This window comes from Dromaius novaehollandiae, chromosome W (genome assembly GCF_036370855.1).
Source record: "Dromaius novaehollandiae isolate bDroNov1 chromosome W, bDroNov1.hap1, whole genome shotgun sequence".
Classification (NCBI taxonomy): Eukaryota; Metazoa; Chordata; class Aves; order Casuariiformes; family Dromaiidae; genus Dromaius; species Dromaius novaehollandiae.
The window spans coordinates 49,706,305-49,723,109 of NC_088130.1; the positions used below are offsets into that span (position 1 = coordinate 49,706,305).

A 16,805-nucleotide genomic window follows, 5' to 3' on the forward strand; every position below is an offset into this window, starting at 1 on the left:
TCCTACCCCCTTGCGTCCTCACATATAAATGTGAGGGACTGTGGAGAGAGAGTTGTATCCTCCTTGTCTCAGATCTCAGGAGCCCAAATTCCCATTCCCAGCTTTGTCGGTCTCTAAATTCCTAGTGTGGGTTCACTAGGGAACCAGACCAGTCTGGGCTGAGAAACAACCATGAGCAACTACCACGGGGACACATCAGCGATTAGTTTTGCTGCCTCCTCTTATTCCCAGTCAGGTTCTAAATAATTAATGGTTCCCTCTCTGGCATAGCTGAACAGCTGCTCTCTAGTCACATGGATGTGTCGTATTACCCTTATGTGGTACAAAATCTGATGTCTTTATCCAGCCTCCATCTTTGGAGACTGCATAAGCCACTTACAACAAGAAGACACTCTGCTATTGCCTCCTCTAGCTGCTGCCTTGCACGGGAGGAAGGCCAGGCAGGAGTACTTAGTTTATATTACCTTTTTCAATGGGCAGATCTTGCAAGAGTCCTCAGACACTTCCCACCTGCCCAGGTGATACCTTCTTCTTACTCTGGCCGCCTGTCCAAAGTGCCCAAAGGAATGCAGCGCCTTAAAGGAGCCACTTTTACTTTTCCTGCCAGGCTAGACAATGTCATTGCTTTTGTCCTTTGAGGTTTGTGGGGGCTGGGCTGCAAATGGAAAATTCTCTGATCATTTCTTATGTATGAAGCAATAGGCTTGAATGGGCTATTATCTTCCAGACATGAATGCTTTTATGGTCATTTTAGAGAACTAAGTAGTATTCTGTGAAAAACTTTCCTCCTCTTCAAGTAAGGCTCTTTAAACAAATAGCGAGTTGTTTATGAGGAAGAAGAAAGAAATAAACGATTGCCCTTGTATTACAGACATGCTATTGTTAAATAATGGTCAAAGGCCACAGACATTAAACCAGTCCTGGAAACCTGTTACAGTTGTCTTGCAATGTCCTTTCCTTTTGCTGCCAGCACAGTGGAGTGGAGATAAATCCGTCTTACCTGCGTAGATATTCAGAATGCAACCGTTCTGTTTGTTCCAGGTGCTGGCCAGCCTGCGTACTGTACGGAATAACTTTGCTGCATTAACCAACTTACAAGATCGGGCACCCAGCAAGTGAGTGTCAATTTTTTGAGACTAAACTTTTGCAGTGGTACTTTTTAAATTTTGAAACTAAGAATTATGAGATTAGATGTTGCAAATGTCAGTCTGTGTCACTAAACTTGTATAAATCATGTGATGGCTAATGATTTTATTAATCCTTTCAAACCATTATACTTGGTAGCTGAGACAACAGCCCCATCACCTACTAATTGCTCCTGTATTTCTGTCTATGCGTAAATTTGGAGTGTTTTTCATGGATCGTCCATGTTTTTCAGTAAATTAGTCATATGTCAAAGATCATTCAAAGATGACCATTCAGGCAAAGAGGCTGAGTCCTATAAATGAACCCAAGTGAGTGGACAGCTACCCTCACTGTGAGCTACCTCCATGATGTAAACCTAGAACTCTGCCTAATCCATCCAAGATACTAGGCATCCTACATATCCACAGCAGTGCATAATTATCCATGAGACATAATAAATATGATCTTTCTCCAATCATGTTACAGCATCATAATATCAATTATTAACGTAATAATTGTTTTCCATACAAGACAGAATGGTAAGTCTTTAAGGCTTACAAAAACTTTTACAGAGATTTGCAAAATAATTGGAGTAAACTGTACATGGAGTCTAAGTTTCCTGTAATGACATTTTATGGAAGAAGCATCATTTTTATAGCATACCTCTTATATACTTATTATGTTTTTCTATATTATATTAAAACAATTAACTATGAATTTTAAGAATTCAAATTCAGGTAGTCCACAGGTAAGTTTAATCCTTTTGTATATATTGTAAAACCACAGCATTATATTGGGAAGTATCTGCTGCCAAAGATCGTTCTGTTCTCTTGAAAGGGATTATTTAAAGGCGCTTTAAGTGCTACTTAATGTTAGTTAAACTGGCAGCTTTTGTAGTGGAATAATTTCCCTCACCAAAATTGTGCATCCCTAAAAATTAAAAGTAATTAGCATTCATGGCAGCTTTGACTCACAGCATTTTCTCACTGAAGAGTTCAGCATGTAAGACAGCTGCTTACCACTATAGATGCAGTAATACAGAAAGATGTTTCCAGCCCGGAGGATGGAATATGCAGACCTCATATACCTCTGCTTGCAGCCTCCACACTTCCCTAGGTCACTGTGTCAGGCCAACAAATTCCAGCTTTCTTAAATGAGCAAAACAGTATGCTGAGCTGTTTGCTCTAAAGATTATTGCGAAATGTGTATTCAAATAAGAAAATGAAAAATAAATTATAATTTATAATGGCCATATTAGAATAATGATAAACATGTATATGGACCAAACTTCAAGCTAGGTACAAGTACTAGGTATGATTAAGCAGGTTTTTAATGAACTGGAGTTCCCAATCTGCAGAGACATTTCAGGGTCAGCTGTGAATTTCATTCTCTACTAGAAAGAAATTTCTATCCTATTAAGAAATATTAGTTCTAGAAAAAATATTTGAACTTTTTTCTTGTCTATGACAGTGTGTTCCAGCTCCAAATAACTTCCTGAGGAAAAGTATTTTCTATTAGATTGTTCAAAGATTCGGTAATCTACAAGATTATCAGGCTTACACCTTTTTTCTTTTCCTTATCAGACGGTCACCAATGTGTAACCAACCATCTATTAACAAAGCAACTATAACAGGTAAGAGAAATTCACATGACTGCAGATTCGTCTGTGAAAGCATCATGGGTTTCTAAATTTAATATTTATGAAAACTTTAGTCTCAATGAAGATTGAATATTGAAATAGTAATCTAATATTCTTTCATATCCTTATATCTATTTTATTAAAGAGAATGGGAGTTGTGTAGTTGTAAATAGTTTTGGAGACATATCATCTTAGCCTTCTGATTTCTGTCTTATTATCCTGTTTTTAATCTAAGTTCGTTCCCAGATTTTTGGTGGGGTTTTTTTGACATGATCTTTGTCCTCCATTTTCTTCATATATCAGTGATTGAGTATGTCATGATTATCTTCATCAGTAATTTTTTGCAATGAAATGTAGTAGAAAGAACTGGTGTGAAGAACAGATTGATCTTTTATTTGGGAGGTGGAGTTCTATACTGAGGCAAAGTCTTGGCATTACAAAACTTTAGGTAATGAGGGGAAATTTTCAAAGCTAACTTTTGTGACTCTATTTCTATAACATTTAGGTGCTTAAAAACAATTTACTTGTAAAAGACACTTATTTCTAAAGAAATATTAACTTGAAATCAGGACTGGAATCCTAAATTACATGATCACTTTTAAAAATTTTACTCTGTAACACTTTTGGCTAGTATTGGTATTGTTGGAATTAGTATTTGGCAACTTGGTCTTGGACATCTTTATGGGAACACACCTTATTTTACATCATATTTGTTAATACATGTTAATCAATGTGTTCTTAGATGGTGTAATTTTCCAGGTAGTTACATCCTCAGTGTCGTGCTGGCAGAGTAAAAGAGCATTTGCTTTGCCTCTTAATGAACATGGAGAGATACTTAGTAAACAGATAATTTACCATTTAAACAGAAAAATTATCATTTCCAGAATTTTCAACTCTATTTTTTTTCCAGATGGAACTTGGCTTGATTTTTATTGATGATCTTCAAACTCTTGTCTTTTTAGTTGTATAATAGGATTGTAACGCAAGGAACAAACAGTAATTTAGCTTTTTTGAAGAGAAGTATGGCTTTGTCACGTTCAATAATTCTTTTCTTAGGCTTCCAATGTGATAACATCCTTAGTTTTTTTCATCTGTCCTCACACCATATACACATTTACCTCTAAAAGAGCCATCCTTTATTCTCCAAGGAACTCAATATGTAAATATGAGCATTTGTGCTTACGGCTTATCAGGGAACAGAAGGTTAAACCTTATAAATCCACTCTATTCACTGAAAAGCATCCTCAGTTAAGAATGTTTTGCAACCATCCTTAAAGTTGTGGTAATTAAATAAATTGAGTGGGGAGGAGGAGAGAGGATAAATTCATAGATCTCTCATGACCTGCTTCTGGTATAATCCTTTGTTAATGTATTCCTTGAAGAGGTAACTCTGGGTGTTGGTTTCAAACTACCACCCATTAGCCATTTCAGTTATTGATAGATGTTACACCTGTTTCTAAGGGTGCGCTTTACTTGTCTGATCCTGAAGTCTGTTATCTTAAATGGAGACAGAGTTTTTTGAAAAATATGTCTCTTTCCTGTGGTTCCAAGGGACTAACTTCAGAAAGTCTATAATGCAGTAAAATCCCTGATAATCAAAGAATATGTGACATCCAGAACAGAAGATATGCGTGCACATGAACATACAGCAAGGCCACCTTACATGCTCTCCCACAGCTGTTTGCCTGAGGTCTGCTGCTTTTTTCCAGAAGGAGAAGCTGCTCAGACAGCAGGACCCAAGACACACTCTGCTGGAAGTTAATGTTGCTCTTTTTAAATTCCACACTGATCTGAAGGTTTCCATTTGGTTAACCTCCGGAGTACACTGTACATGTCAGAAGCACTAAATCATCTGAAGTTTAGAAGGAAGGTAGTGCAGTCAGTGGTGCAAATAATCTAAAAAATTTTTCTGTGCCAAGAAATTTAAAGGAAGCATGAGCAGAGGGCAAAGAAGAGTAAGGGTAATTTAATCTAATTTAGTTTAATCTGATTTATCAGAGAAGCTACTGGAACTGCTGTGCCCAAACTGTCCATTGAATTGGGTGAGCTGGGGCTTGTGTGAGTTGGATATAGCAGGCTAAAAGGCTTTAATAATACAGAAGAGATATTAAGCCACTATAAAGCATGAAAATGGCTGCAATTCACTTTAGCTGTTGAATGGAGATTGAAGCTGGATACTATTCTGCCTGAATGGGTTTGCCCATTCTTAATCATAGCCTGTTTTCGGTATTTCCATAGCAACAAATTTCATGGTGTAAGCACAGAAGAATGCATAGGTGCTTTCTTGAGGCATATAAAATCCTAGTAAAGCATGTTAGAGTAAAACACTAGGCTAAGAAGAAAAATATATTACAAACACTTTTCCTGCTCTTAGAATGATTAAAAACCCTTTCAGATGCTATCATGCTTTTCTAATTCTTCTCAGTTTGTGCAGAGTCCTTCCTGCTGAAAAATCCTCCTGTACATGCTGCTTTCACAGTCTAAGTCATTGAATATCTAGAGTAATACACCAGAAAGGTGGGGACCCTCACATCAGCCAGTTGGCACAGCTAGCAATCTCAGCAAGAACTGATCACCAGTGTAATAAAATAGGTGTCTGGAAGGTAGAGCATCACTAAACAATGTCAATATTAAAACAGAAATAGACACCTAAGAAGGGAGGGTTTAAGTTACTAAGCTTCCTGGAAAAAGTGTCTTTAGGAAGGATCTAATTGAGGAAAGGGAAGGTTACAGAAAGCAAAAGGAAAGTGTAGCAAGAAGGAACTATGGCAGAAGATATGTGAAAAAAGAAAAAGATGAAAAGGGTTTTGGTAAAGAAAAGTAAGTAAAATTGCAAGGGCAAAATTTTCCCATTTAGATGAAAAAGTATTTTTTGACTATTGTAAGAATTCACCCTGAGGAATAAATGTGGGAGAAAATGCAAGAGATAGGAAACTGAGAGGTGAGAACTAAGGAAACTGAGAATAGTGGAATTGAGAGGTGCAGCAGTACGTGAATAAAATGTTCAATCTGGTAGAAGCCTAGCAACCATGCAGTAAAACACAGCTACAAGACTGGACGTAGAGAAGAAGATGGTGGCCTTACAATTTGCAGTGATTTTTCAAAGCAAATATGTAAAAGTTAATGGCTGAAATATGGCCTGTTCTGTTCAATATATCCCCATGAATCCCTTTCAGAAACTGCACTGAAAAAAGGCAATGAATGCCAATGGCATAGCTGATCTTCGGTATAAGCCAGGTATGCTACAGCATGTGGAGCGTGCTGAGCCTGCTTTTCCAGAGGAAGTAGGGGGCAGGAGGTAGGAGCTTTTCATGTAATAACAGACTTTTCTCACCTGCTTTAGACATCTAGAAAGTAGGTATCTCTGTCTTGTCAAGGCTCTCTGAAGTCCTTTTATAGTCAGTGTGAATAAGGAGACATAAATTGACTTATTTTAGATGCTGTCTTTAAAGGGAGATGAACTGCTCCGTAAAAGTACCTTCTTTCTTCTTGGACCAAGGCCTGCCTGAGATAGCTCTGTGTTTTTACGGTTCTGCCATGCTTGGTGGTCTTTCTTCGGCCAAAAGAGGGGTTCCCCTCACAAAGAGTCACGTTTTCAAGGCGGTGATGTGCATGGTGCCTCATGGCAGGTTCTTAATTCTCTTAACATCACCAGTGAACTATAAATAACCTTTCATTTTCCAAAAACACTAATAGCTGTGAAGCCAGGACTGAACTTTTGTGTTGTGATTTTTGACTGATGAAAAAAAGAGGAAACATTACTTATCTTTTGATTATTATAGTTGTAATATCTGCATTTCTAAATGAAAATCATATGAATTAGGTATGAAGGAACTATGTAAGTTCTTAATGTCTATTAGATTTAAAATAGATAGGAGATCTCACAACTTCTCTGTCCACTAATTATAATTCGTGAACTCAATCTGGTAGATGTTTTTATATGAAAAATATACAGGCAAAAGGAGGTAAGTCTCTCCAAGAGAATGAGTCTCTGAGCCTCTGCATACTATCACAACTAGTGATTAACTGGCAAATAAAGTCTTAGTTAACCTGAAATCACAGACACAGGATCTGATTCATATATATATACATATATATATATACACACACACACATATATTAGAGAGACATCTTGTTAACAGAAATAGCTTTGAAGTGGACTTAAATATAGCTTATATAACTGGCCCTTTATGTTACAAACAGAATGTCAAAGGACCTCTAAGTAAAGATGTGTATATATAACAAATAAACCATTTTATTTAATAATAAAATAAATCTTAATCGCAAAAGTTCACTTTTTAGAAGTTGTTTACACTTTAAAATTTTCCACTAAAAGCTAACTCAAACCTATTTCATCCCATAGATAGAACAGAATATATGGAATTATTCACTAACAAGCCATCAAATATTTCTACATTTCATTTATTAAAAGGTAGGAAGCACATGGCTTAGTGTCAGGAAGACCTCTTTGTCATATATACAAAAACCATGCCAACAGTGAAATAAAGTAGTTGCAAATATTATGAGGTTATAAATTTAAACTGAATTAATGTGTTACTGTATGTTCTTATTACTTCTCTTTGGACTAGAGTTATGCACTTTATATGGTTCTGCATGTTAAATCCAGCAGAATTTCAATATCCTGCTAGTTAAATGGAATTTCTTGCATGTTTCTCATAGGCTTTTTCCAACATATTATATGGTTTGTATTGAATAGCTTCAGGTTGCCTAATAAAGTTTAAGGTTGTGAAATGGAATCTACAGGTCTTGTGCTATAGTTTTTGTTTTATTATATTGGAATTATAATCAATCATTATTTAATAATTAAATATAGTTAATTAATTAATTAGTAACCTCCTGGCTTTCAGTATGATACATTTAACAGCACCAAAGTAACTTAAACATCCATCCTATAGGTAATGGAAAAGGAAGATTACTATTCAAAGCACTAACAGTAGTGAGAAACAAAAAAATCCTGATTATATAGAAATCTAAGGCCCTACCACCCAGATGTGTAGACATAATTATGTCCATTAACAATCTTGTAGATTCCATAGTGAGGAATTGCTCCATTTAAATTTAAATATAGAAATTTCTGAATCAGTGTAGTTCAATTCCATTGAAAATGTGAACCCAGTCACATGCAAAACGTTATTTCAGTTTTGAAGCTTGAAATTCCAAATCAACATGTGTCCAAAAGAATGTAATCGTTTTCATTCCTGTGCCTTAACTTTACATGCACACGCACAGATTTAGACTCAGTCATAGCAAAGTGTGTAAAGGGATATCCAGCCTGGTGGGATGACTCTATGAAGAGTCAAATATGCTTGAACCCCTGGCAAGCAAGTACACTTGCGTCAGGCTGCTGTAGCTTCCCTGGTGTGGAGGGCAAGCATAAGTAAGCAAAAGCAGACTGAAAATGACTAGAAGGCATCGGGGAAGGGAGCTGTAAACTTGAGTACCAAAATGTTCAAGTCTAGCTTTATACACACACACCCATGCACACACATTTAAATGCAAATATGTGTGTGTTTATCTATATGTAAGCATCTCCCATTCAAGCCAGTTCTGTAGTTTAAAGGCTTTATTGAATAATCGGATGGAATTAAAATAGAGTTAAATTATTGCTGAATAAGAGGAAGCATTCCTGATCATGATATGCTGTAAGCTGTTCAAAAGCCCAGTAGGTAAAGCGTTAAATATCCTGCTGACCTGGCTGGACTGTACAGTGTATCACTGCATGGAGATGTCCTAAATAATCTAAGTGGTTTTTATCTTTTCTTGTGTCTGTGATTCTACCAGAGCACAGCAGGGGATAAAGTAAATGGGAGAACATATGAGGGGACAGAAAAGAACAACAGATGCCTTACAGAAGTTAATTCATGCAATACTGAGGTAATTGCTGCTAGCTTGGGAATGGATATATGGAACTGAGTGGATGCTAATGCCCTTGAGAACAGAGATTTAAAAATAATATTTCAGATTTTTAACAAAAGAAATGTTGTATTGCAATATCAGTGTCTCATTTTAAAATGCTGAAGACCTTAGATTTCATACCCAGGTTTAGGCAGATTTATAAAACATGCCCTATTCAAGAGATAATTGCAGTATATATATCACTTCTCTAGATTTAGTCAGCAGGATTATAGTTATAATGAGCACTTCCCACTCTCACTTCATTTGCCCATTGAATATATTTTTTTCTTATTACAGAGAAGTATTCCTACAGTAAACTTTACTGCCAAACTTTTGGCAAAGGCAAGATAAAATGTTCTGAAATTCTCACTCAAGTTAATTGAGTAAAGGGCGCTTTCCCAAAGCACTGAAGGAACCTGACAGCTTGTTTTTAAAGAGAAGGGGGGTGTTTTTGGTAAAACGACTTTTGCTCTCAGTGTAGTTTGGTAAAAGATATATAAATATTTTGTTCTTCACACCTTTTTTATACCCATACATCTGTGGATATTTAACAGAATATAACTCACCTCAGCAAATTATTTGAATTTCAGGGTGAATACCACAGATACTTATATTTTCAAATGTAAATGTGCTTTGTATCATTTTCCCATCCTTTAGTCTGCAGTAAATTACATCTAATTTTTGAGAAATTAGCAGATGTATATCTGCAGACTGCAGCAGCCATAACAGTATACCTTGCCAGTGGTTGAATTCAATACTTAGAAGTGCTTTATGTGCAGGGAAGCCACTGGCACACAAACGCAAGTCCACCTAAACTTACTTTCTAGGGGAATATTTCCAAAACTGGCATTTAGGACCAGAACTCTTACTGAGAGTCAGTTAACTTCTTAACTTTTAACTTCTGCAAATGCTTTTGAAATTTTACCATTAATTGACCTATGCAAAGGTAGCCACATTCACTGTAATTGTTTTCTCAGATAGGTAGCAAAAATAACATACTGTGTCATTTGGTGTGGATTTTATGTTATGTGAAGAGTAGTGGAACAAGAGAGAGTAATTGACAATTTGAAAGAAATACTATATGGAAGGGTATATACTTACGCTGAGCTCTTCACACAAATGGAATCCCAAGAATGTATTTTTCAGAAGATACCCACAGCACATATACATGCTCTTCGTCACTGTCAATCAGATAAATAACAAGCAAATTTCATGTGTAGAGGGTAATTTTCTTCAGCTGTTACTTTCTTTTATTGCTGTTACTTCTGATGGCTCTCTAGGGTCAACAGTGTCACTAAATTTTGAAGCTCAGTAGATAACTTGAAACAGCAGAGGAGAATATTGAGGAAAATAACCTGCAAGAAAGGCACATACTTTTTTTAGGAAAAAAAAAGTTTTATTAAAACCTAAAAAAACCTAATACTGGAATGTAACCCACTCTTTGGATTAACAAATCTAATTTCAGTATTAATACATAAAATAAGAATGCAATTGGAAAAAGATTAGTAGTTCTTCAAATGGAATGGAGTTTTAAATGCCTTTGTGCCTTTTTGGTAAGCAGTTGTTACATAATATTGAATTTTGTTTATGGTCTGCATCCTTGCTCTGTTTTAGAGTTAATTAGGATACTGATCTCAGGGCTTATACATACTGAATGGATAGTAGAAACAGATGGTTGAGGTGGAAGAACCCGGGTCTACGTGGTGTACAGTGCCTTCTTGAAAAGATATTTTGAATGGGTGGCAATATTACTATTGCTGCTAAAATCTAAGATACATCTCAGTCTGAGAAGTATTCCATTCTCTTGCTGTTTTAGACCAGATCCCAATTCACATTTATGTGACAAACTCTATTACAAATGTATGTGTTAAGCTTGGATTTGAGAAAAAAACGATATTGTTGAATATTTGGAGTGATGCATTATGGACTAGAATTTTTTCTTGTCATGCCATTCAGATAACAGACAAAAAGAAACTGAGCTTCAAGCTCTGCAATCCAGAGTGAATATACATTTAGCTTCCAGTGAAAACCCTCCAGCCTGTCCACACAGTTTGGCAACCAGCTGGAACTGCGGATATCCTGTCTTTCAGCTAGTTTCAACTATTCTGTTCTAAAAAAGAGGTCACATTTTTACAACAAGTATTTTGAATAAAGGATTGATAATCATAAACTTCAGTGAAGTTGAACCCAACCTTCATCACTACAGAGTAGCTTATAGAGGCCTATACATTGTTTTTTTTTTTTTTAAATGATTGATAATATTTCACATAAATAACACAGATTTGGAAAACCACAACCAGTTAATCATTAAAGGTATTATGTAGGTAATGATAGCTAAAAGGAGAGTTATCTCATTTACAGCCTGCTTTTCTATGGAAGGAAAATCTTACTGTTTTGTGAGGTACATGGCAGAAATTGAATTTGGAGTGAAATTCAGTCATATGTCTCCTGCTCAGAGTAAACAATTTCTGCAGAGAAGCAGTGAATTGGAAAGACAGGAGTCCCCTTCTCACCCAGGCTTGCACTGTCACTAGTCGACTTCCCTGGTTGAACTAGCAGCTTCTTTCCCTGCACATGCAGAGTTTGCAGGCACTTCATATTCATAAACAGGGGCTCTATTTGCCTATTTTCTATTAAAAACTAGCTCTTTGTGTCACAGTTTGTGCAGCACAGCCATGTGTTATAATGAAAAAGCACCTGCTTGAAATGGATCATTTGAAAATAAAAAGAATAAATTGTATTTTTCTTTTTAAGTGAATAGTACTCATGTCTCTAGTTTAGCCCTTTCCTTGGTTTAAGGGAGCTGTTGTCATTGGCAGGGTACATCTGTCAGGGCTTATTGAATGCTTTCTCCACCTTGATCTGAAGACCTTCAATTCATGCTGCAAAATTTTCCCAATTGAATGAGAGAATCAAAATGTAATTTTTATCTAGTGCTGGCTTAAGTTCTATGGGTTTGTTAAACAGTGATTAACTTTCCTGAGGCAGAATGGCAGGAAGAAGTTTGATGTGGTTTTGGGCATCATAAGCTGTTTACTTATTACCTCACATTCAAGGAAGTTAATAAAATCAGAGTACAAGATAGAATGGTCCCTACCTTTGACTACTGTATAGTAGTCAAATATAGTAGTCAATTTTTTGAGAGATTCAGGCTTTGTCTATAGTGAAAGTATGAGATCAGTTATCAGGATCACCTAGGATATTTTTAAATGATGACCTACCTGTCTGCATTAGTGGCAAAAGAGCAGTCTTCATGATGTTATTTTAAAATGCTTATTAACACATATTCTGAAAAGATGCATTTTCCCCGGTGATCTATCCAAAACCAACAATTAGAAAATAAGCGTAGTTGTTTTGCAGTGTGTAGACTACATCACTTGGCTGTAATGTATTTCGGGAGATCTCATAATAATCTGGTTTTGGTGGTGATGTGTGGTTAAGCTATCTAAGCGCACAGAGACTAGAAGGCTCAAAACTGACCTCTGCCTGTAAGCTTTATCCAGGACTTCAGGTTACTTTTCCATAGGACTGCCCTGTAGTACAGCTTTGGTTCTGAAACACACTTAACACATTTTGTAGTTAGAATATAGGCATGCTGAAACAAAAAGATCTACTGAAGTTCAAAAAGAAAACGTGAGAGAGACTAGTCTAGATTATCTCCACATTGATGATTTGATACGCAAGCCGACACAAATGCAGCTTCTTACCTTTAAAGTCAAATTGAGGTTGTGTTTTGCTGCTTCAGGAAAAATCACTATATCATCATTTCACCAAAACTGTCCATTTTACTGGAAAGATAGACAGGATGATAAGCTTAGTGTGCTTCCTCTTCTCTTTTCAGCCCAGTTGTGTCACTTACTGTCACTTTTGAGAAACATACATGACCCCAGACTGCATTTACCGCATTGATAAGACTAGCAGAACAGCTGAAAGAGTGAAAGGTGGTTTGGTTTGTAGGACTGAGATGTGAAGAATCTGCAAGAAAAAACACGACTCTTGTCAATGTCATTTTTTTGTTCCTGTTACGAATGCAGCCCTTTGGTGGACATACATAGAAAATGAAACTACCTGTAGATGTGGGTTCTGGTATGACCATCTGAGGTAGCCTGAGTGCATCTTTTCTCACACTTCGTCTGACTTCTAACATCTGTGATCAGTGACATTGTCTTCTCTCCAACTGAAAAGATGGATTTGAAAGTAGAACTCTTTTCCATTAATAGGTTACTCAGAAAATGGTTTATTGAAACGTATTCACTTTCCCGACTATCCATTTAAATATTAAGAGCTACATTGAGACTACCCACTAAAGTGCCTAAGGTCTGGTTTGATTATATGCAAGCTCCTAATTACAGAGCCTGAGCAAGGCAATGAATCAGAGGCCCTGGAGGCAAGCAGGAATAACAGCGCCTCTGTTGCAGACCAGAAAGTCCCACAGGTACCCACACACCATATATTGTCCATGCTCAAGTCAAGTGTATAAATAACCCTGGGAGTAGTGTGCACAGTTTAGGACTCACACCTGCACAGCATCTCCTCCAGGAGCGACCTCAGCAGCAGACTACAGAGGCAGCCTCCTTTTTGCTCATTCTCTCTCTGATCTCATGCATTTTGCATTACATGCTGCAAAGTGACTCATCTTCAGCTGGAGGGAGTAACTCCAGCTTTGGCTGTAGGAAAACTGACTTGTTCTTACCGCACTTTCTTGGGAATTGGGATCAATGGATTCAAATCCTAAGGATAAGAAGAGCCTAGAGCTCAGGCTTCTGCTTTCAGGACAGCTTCTAACACCTTTATGCAAAAAGACAGTCACCATCAGACTGTTTTCCTGTGTTAGGTGAATAACCTGGGAAGACCTTGTGGTGGTGGGATTCAGTCTGCATGAAAGTAACTGGTGTGTGGACCGTAGTCAATCACATATTCAGATATGCCCGTGTGTTTTTAATGTTTCCGATTAGCTGGCTCTAGCTGGCTCTGTATATTTAATCTTCTGTAAAGCCTCAGGCTTCCTGCACCGTCCGCAGAGGAAGGCAGGTGCCCAAGGCGATCTGAATGGTCTCTGGAGCCTCAGCTCCCCAGGTGCCTGGGCGAGACTTTGGAGTCACCCGGCAAACACTAGGGGAGTGTCACTGCTTGTAGATGATGCGCCAGTAGTGGGCAGCCTAGCGTAGCCCCAGACACCCTCGGGCATTTCCTCGCAGAAGCCTGCTGGGGAGCAATAACAACAAGTAGTTTACTGGACTTGTTTCTGGGCGTTCAGGAGCAATGACAGGAGGCAGTGAAAAACCCAGTAGTTCTTACTGGAGAGCTTTCACTGTAAATATTAAAAAGTCCAGGGTATGATATTTTTTAAATTTCCTCATCAAATACAAACTGTAGTTCTCCTCAGGCCGGTTTCTAGAGCTGTATGACTTCTGGCTTCTGTTAATACATTGGAAAAAAATATTTTTTATCATAGTCCTTATCTGTTCACAGTTAAGAAGGTTCAGCTCCAACTCATACAGGGACAGACTTTTTTGTACTAGGAATATCTAGATTGTATCCCCATTATTATGATGTTCTGAATTATTGAAGCAGCTTTGGCATTATACATGAAGTTTTAGTTGATACTAAATAATAAAAATGATTCCCAAATATTTGCATTAAAATACTAGTAGTAAATTGCAGATCTAATTCATGATTCTTTCCCCATGTAGTGTTTTAAATTAATTTCTGCAACTGACATTTAGTTTTGAAAGCGTAAATTAGATATGAAGTTGAACTAATTCTAAGCCAAATAAAAAATAAAGGTGACAGACAATAAATTAAGGTAGCTAGTCTCTCTTATGTCATAGAATAATAATTTGCGTTTCTTTCCTTCATAATGAAGAATAATGTAGCATTACATGTGAGTGAGTGAACTTTGCCACTAGATAACTTATTTATTACTATGCTAAAGAAACAGGAAATAACTCAGAAATAAATTATACAAGTGACTACTGGATTAGTAGACATTTTAAAATGCCACTTGTTATTCAGTAAGCCATATGCTAGTGCTTAATGACATGCTGCAACAACCATTGACTAATTTGTCTTTAATTGAAGGAGTGCAAAGACAAAAGTAATAAAAACCCAAGAAGTCAGTGCCAAAGAAATGAAGGAGAAATTCAGAAAACTGTTTGACATAACCTGATTACACAAGCTAACCAAATGTTATTAATGGCTTGCAGAAAGGTCTGATGGATGAAGAGGGGCAGCTGACAGGAAAAGAAACCAGTAGTTACTTGGAGAGAGTCTTCGATGCCATTATTGTTATTATAGCTTTCAAATCCAATTTCTTAAGGGGAAAAAGCAAAATCACAGTTTTGGGCAGGTTTGTTTCTTCTTTATTTGAGTTTGGCAAATAGAAGCAGCAGCAATGATCAGACCCTTATGAGCTCTGGCAAATGTAATGCCCTAAATCTGTCTTTTGTATTCTATCCTTTCTGTTTGCTAAGCTAAAGGGATCTGTCTGATGGATATTAGCTGCAGAAATACTTTTCTTCTGTTCTTCTCAACATTTTTTGGCATATCAGATAAAAAGGCTGTTTGAACCTTGTCATACCCCAAACTTCAACCCTGAAAATGGGTATCTACCAGGCTGGAGGAGGAGGACAGAGAAGGAGTCTATAGTCCTGAAGCAATTAATGTCTCTGCCGGTCAAGGCTATGTCTTCAGAGAAAGAGCAAGCAGCTGATATACATACTTACTACGTACAAGCCTGCTACACAGGAAAGTAATAGTAAGGTGGCAAAACCACTTGCTTCTCATGTGCTTCTGCTACTTGGAAATACATATAAGCATGTTATTTATGAGCCACAGATTTTCACTCTATGATATTGTGAAACCAAAATGTGATTGCTTTGCTCTAACTAATTCTCACGATGAAGTCTGCAAGACCTTGTTTTGCTGAGTAAAACCTGAACCTGCAATACCAATGAGGCTATTATAGTATTTATCTCTGATCTAGCACAGTTCTATTCTTCTTGCAAATTTATACTCCCTTGAGTTCTGTGCCTCACCTCTTTCCCAATTTCTTTGAGGTAAATTTTTCTTTAGGAGGTACAGCTGGCAGTATGATATGAAGCTGAGATAAGCCCCAGTGGGAGAAGATTCCAAAGAGGATCCTTGTAGCCTCATTCCTCATTGCAAAGAAAAAAGCCACATTGGTTGTTGCTTGTAAATACTTTTTTTTTTTTTCTTATAAATGCTATTGTCAACACATACCCACTGGAACACCAAGCTGATGCTCAAAGGAGTAATTTTTGCTTCAACATATAGTATGTGTTTGTGGTACAACCTGATATGTTGAAATACTTACCAGTTCTAACTTGAAATCTCTTTTCTCCAAAGATGTTGTTAGTCTTGCCTATAGCACAGATTTTCCAAGAACTTCTTTGAAGATTGGTTGTTAAAATAACGAGATGTTTCTACTTCATATGTTAGGCAGGTTTTCTGATAGACATTGATTCTTGAAAATTATTTCTAGGATTTGATGGTTCTGTGAGAGTCGAGTACTATAGGCCTTTCTCTCAAGTATGGATTGATCTTGCAGAGCTTGATTATAAAATGTCTATACGTTTCCTTCTGCAAAATAAAAAAAGTTTGAAATCAATATTCTAAAGAATACAATTTCAAAGAATAAAATCACAATACAATAAAAGTTTTCACATTGGGCTATAGTTCTTCAAATAACAATAACAATTCTGTCCAGCCAAAAAAGTAAAATAAACCATAAAATACCCTTCTTTCTCTCAAGAAGATGTTAAATACTACCTTCCAGAGAAAATATATTTCAAGATGTTGTTTTCTACTACCATGTTCTAGAGTAAATTTCTCAAATTTAAAAAGTGGAATGAAGTCAATCCAGATCGTGCAAATGGACATTAACCCCATTTTAAAGAAGTGTTGAGATTATGTCTGAAACAGTGCTTCCAAAATTAGATTAATATAATTTCTTTTGGAGTAATTAAAGGAATGAAACAGCTGTAGGAGTTGAAACCTTATTTAAAATTAGTTAGGCCTACCAGCTAAACTCTGTGATGCACACTAGATAGTATAGTGGACTGAAAGAAGAATATACTATGTCTGTACTTAATCTTTATGCTCC

At 36.7% G+C, this 16,805-nt stretch overlaps 1 protein-coding gene across 5 annotated transcripts in view; it reads left to right on the top strand.

The window, feature by feature from the left end:
- The window catches only part of LOC112995758 (3',5'-cyclic-AMP phosphodiesterase 4D), a 604,531-nt gene that overhangs the window by 497,065 nt on the left and 90,661 nt on the right, over window positions 1–16,805 (top strand). For all 5 annotated transcript variants that reach the window (XM_064500988.1, XM_064500989.1, XM_064500990.1 and 2 more), the window contains 2 exons: window positions 1,042–1,115; window positions 2,709–2,758. In XM_064500988.1, coding sequence (XP_064357058.1) covers window positions 1,042–1,115; window positions 2,709–2,758 — 124 coding nt within the window. The remainder of the gene's footprint in view (window positions 1–1,041; window positions 1,116–2,708; window positions 2,759–16,805) is intronic.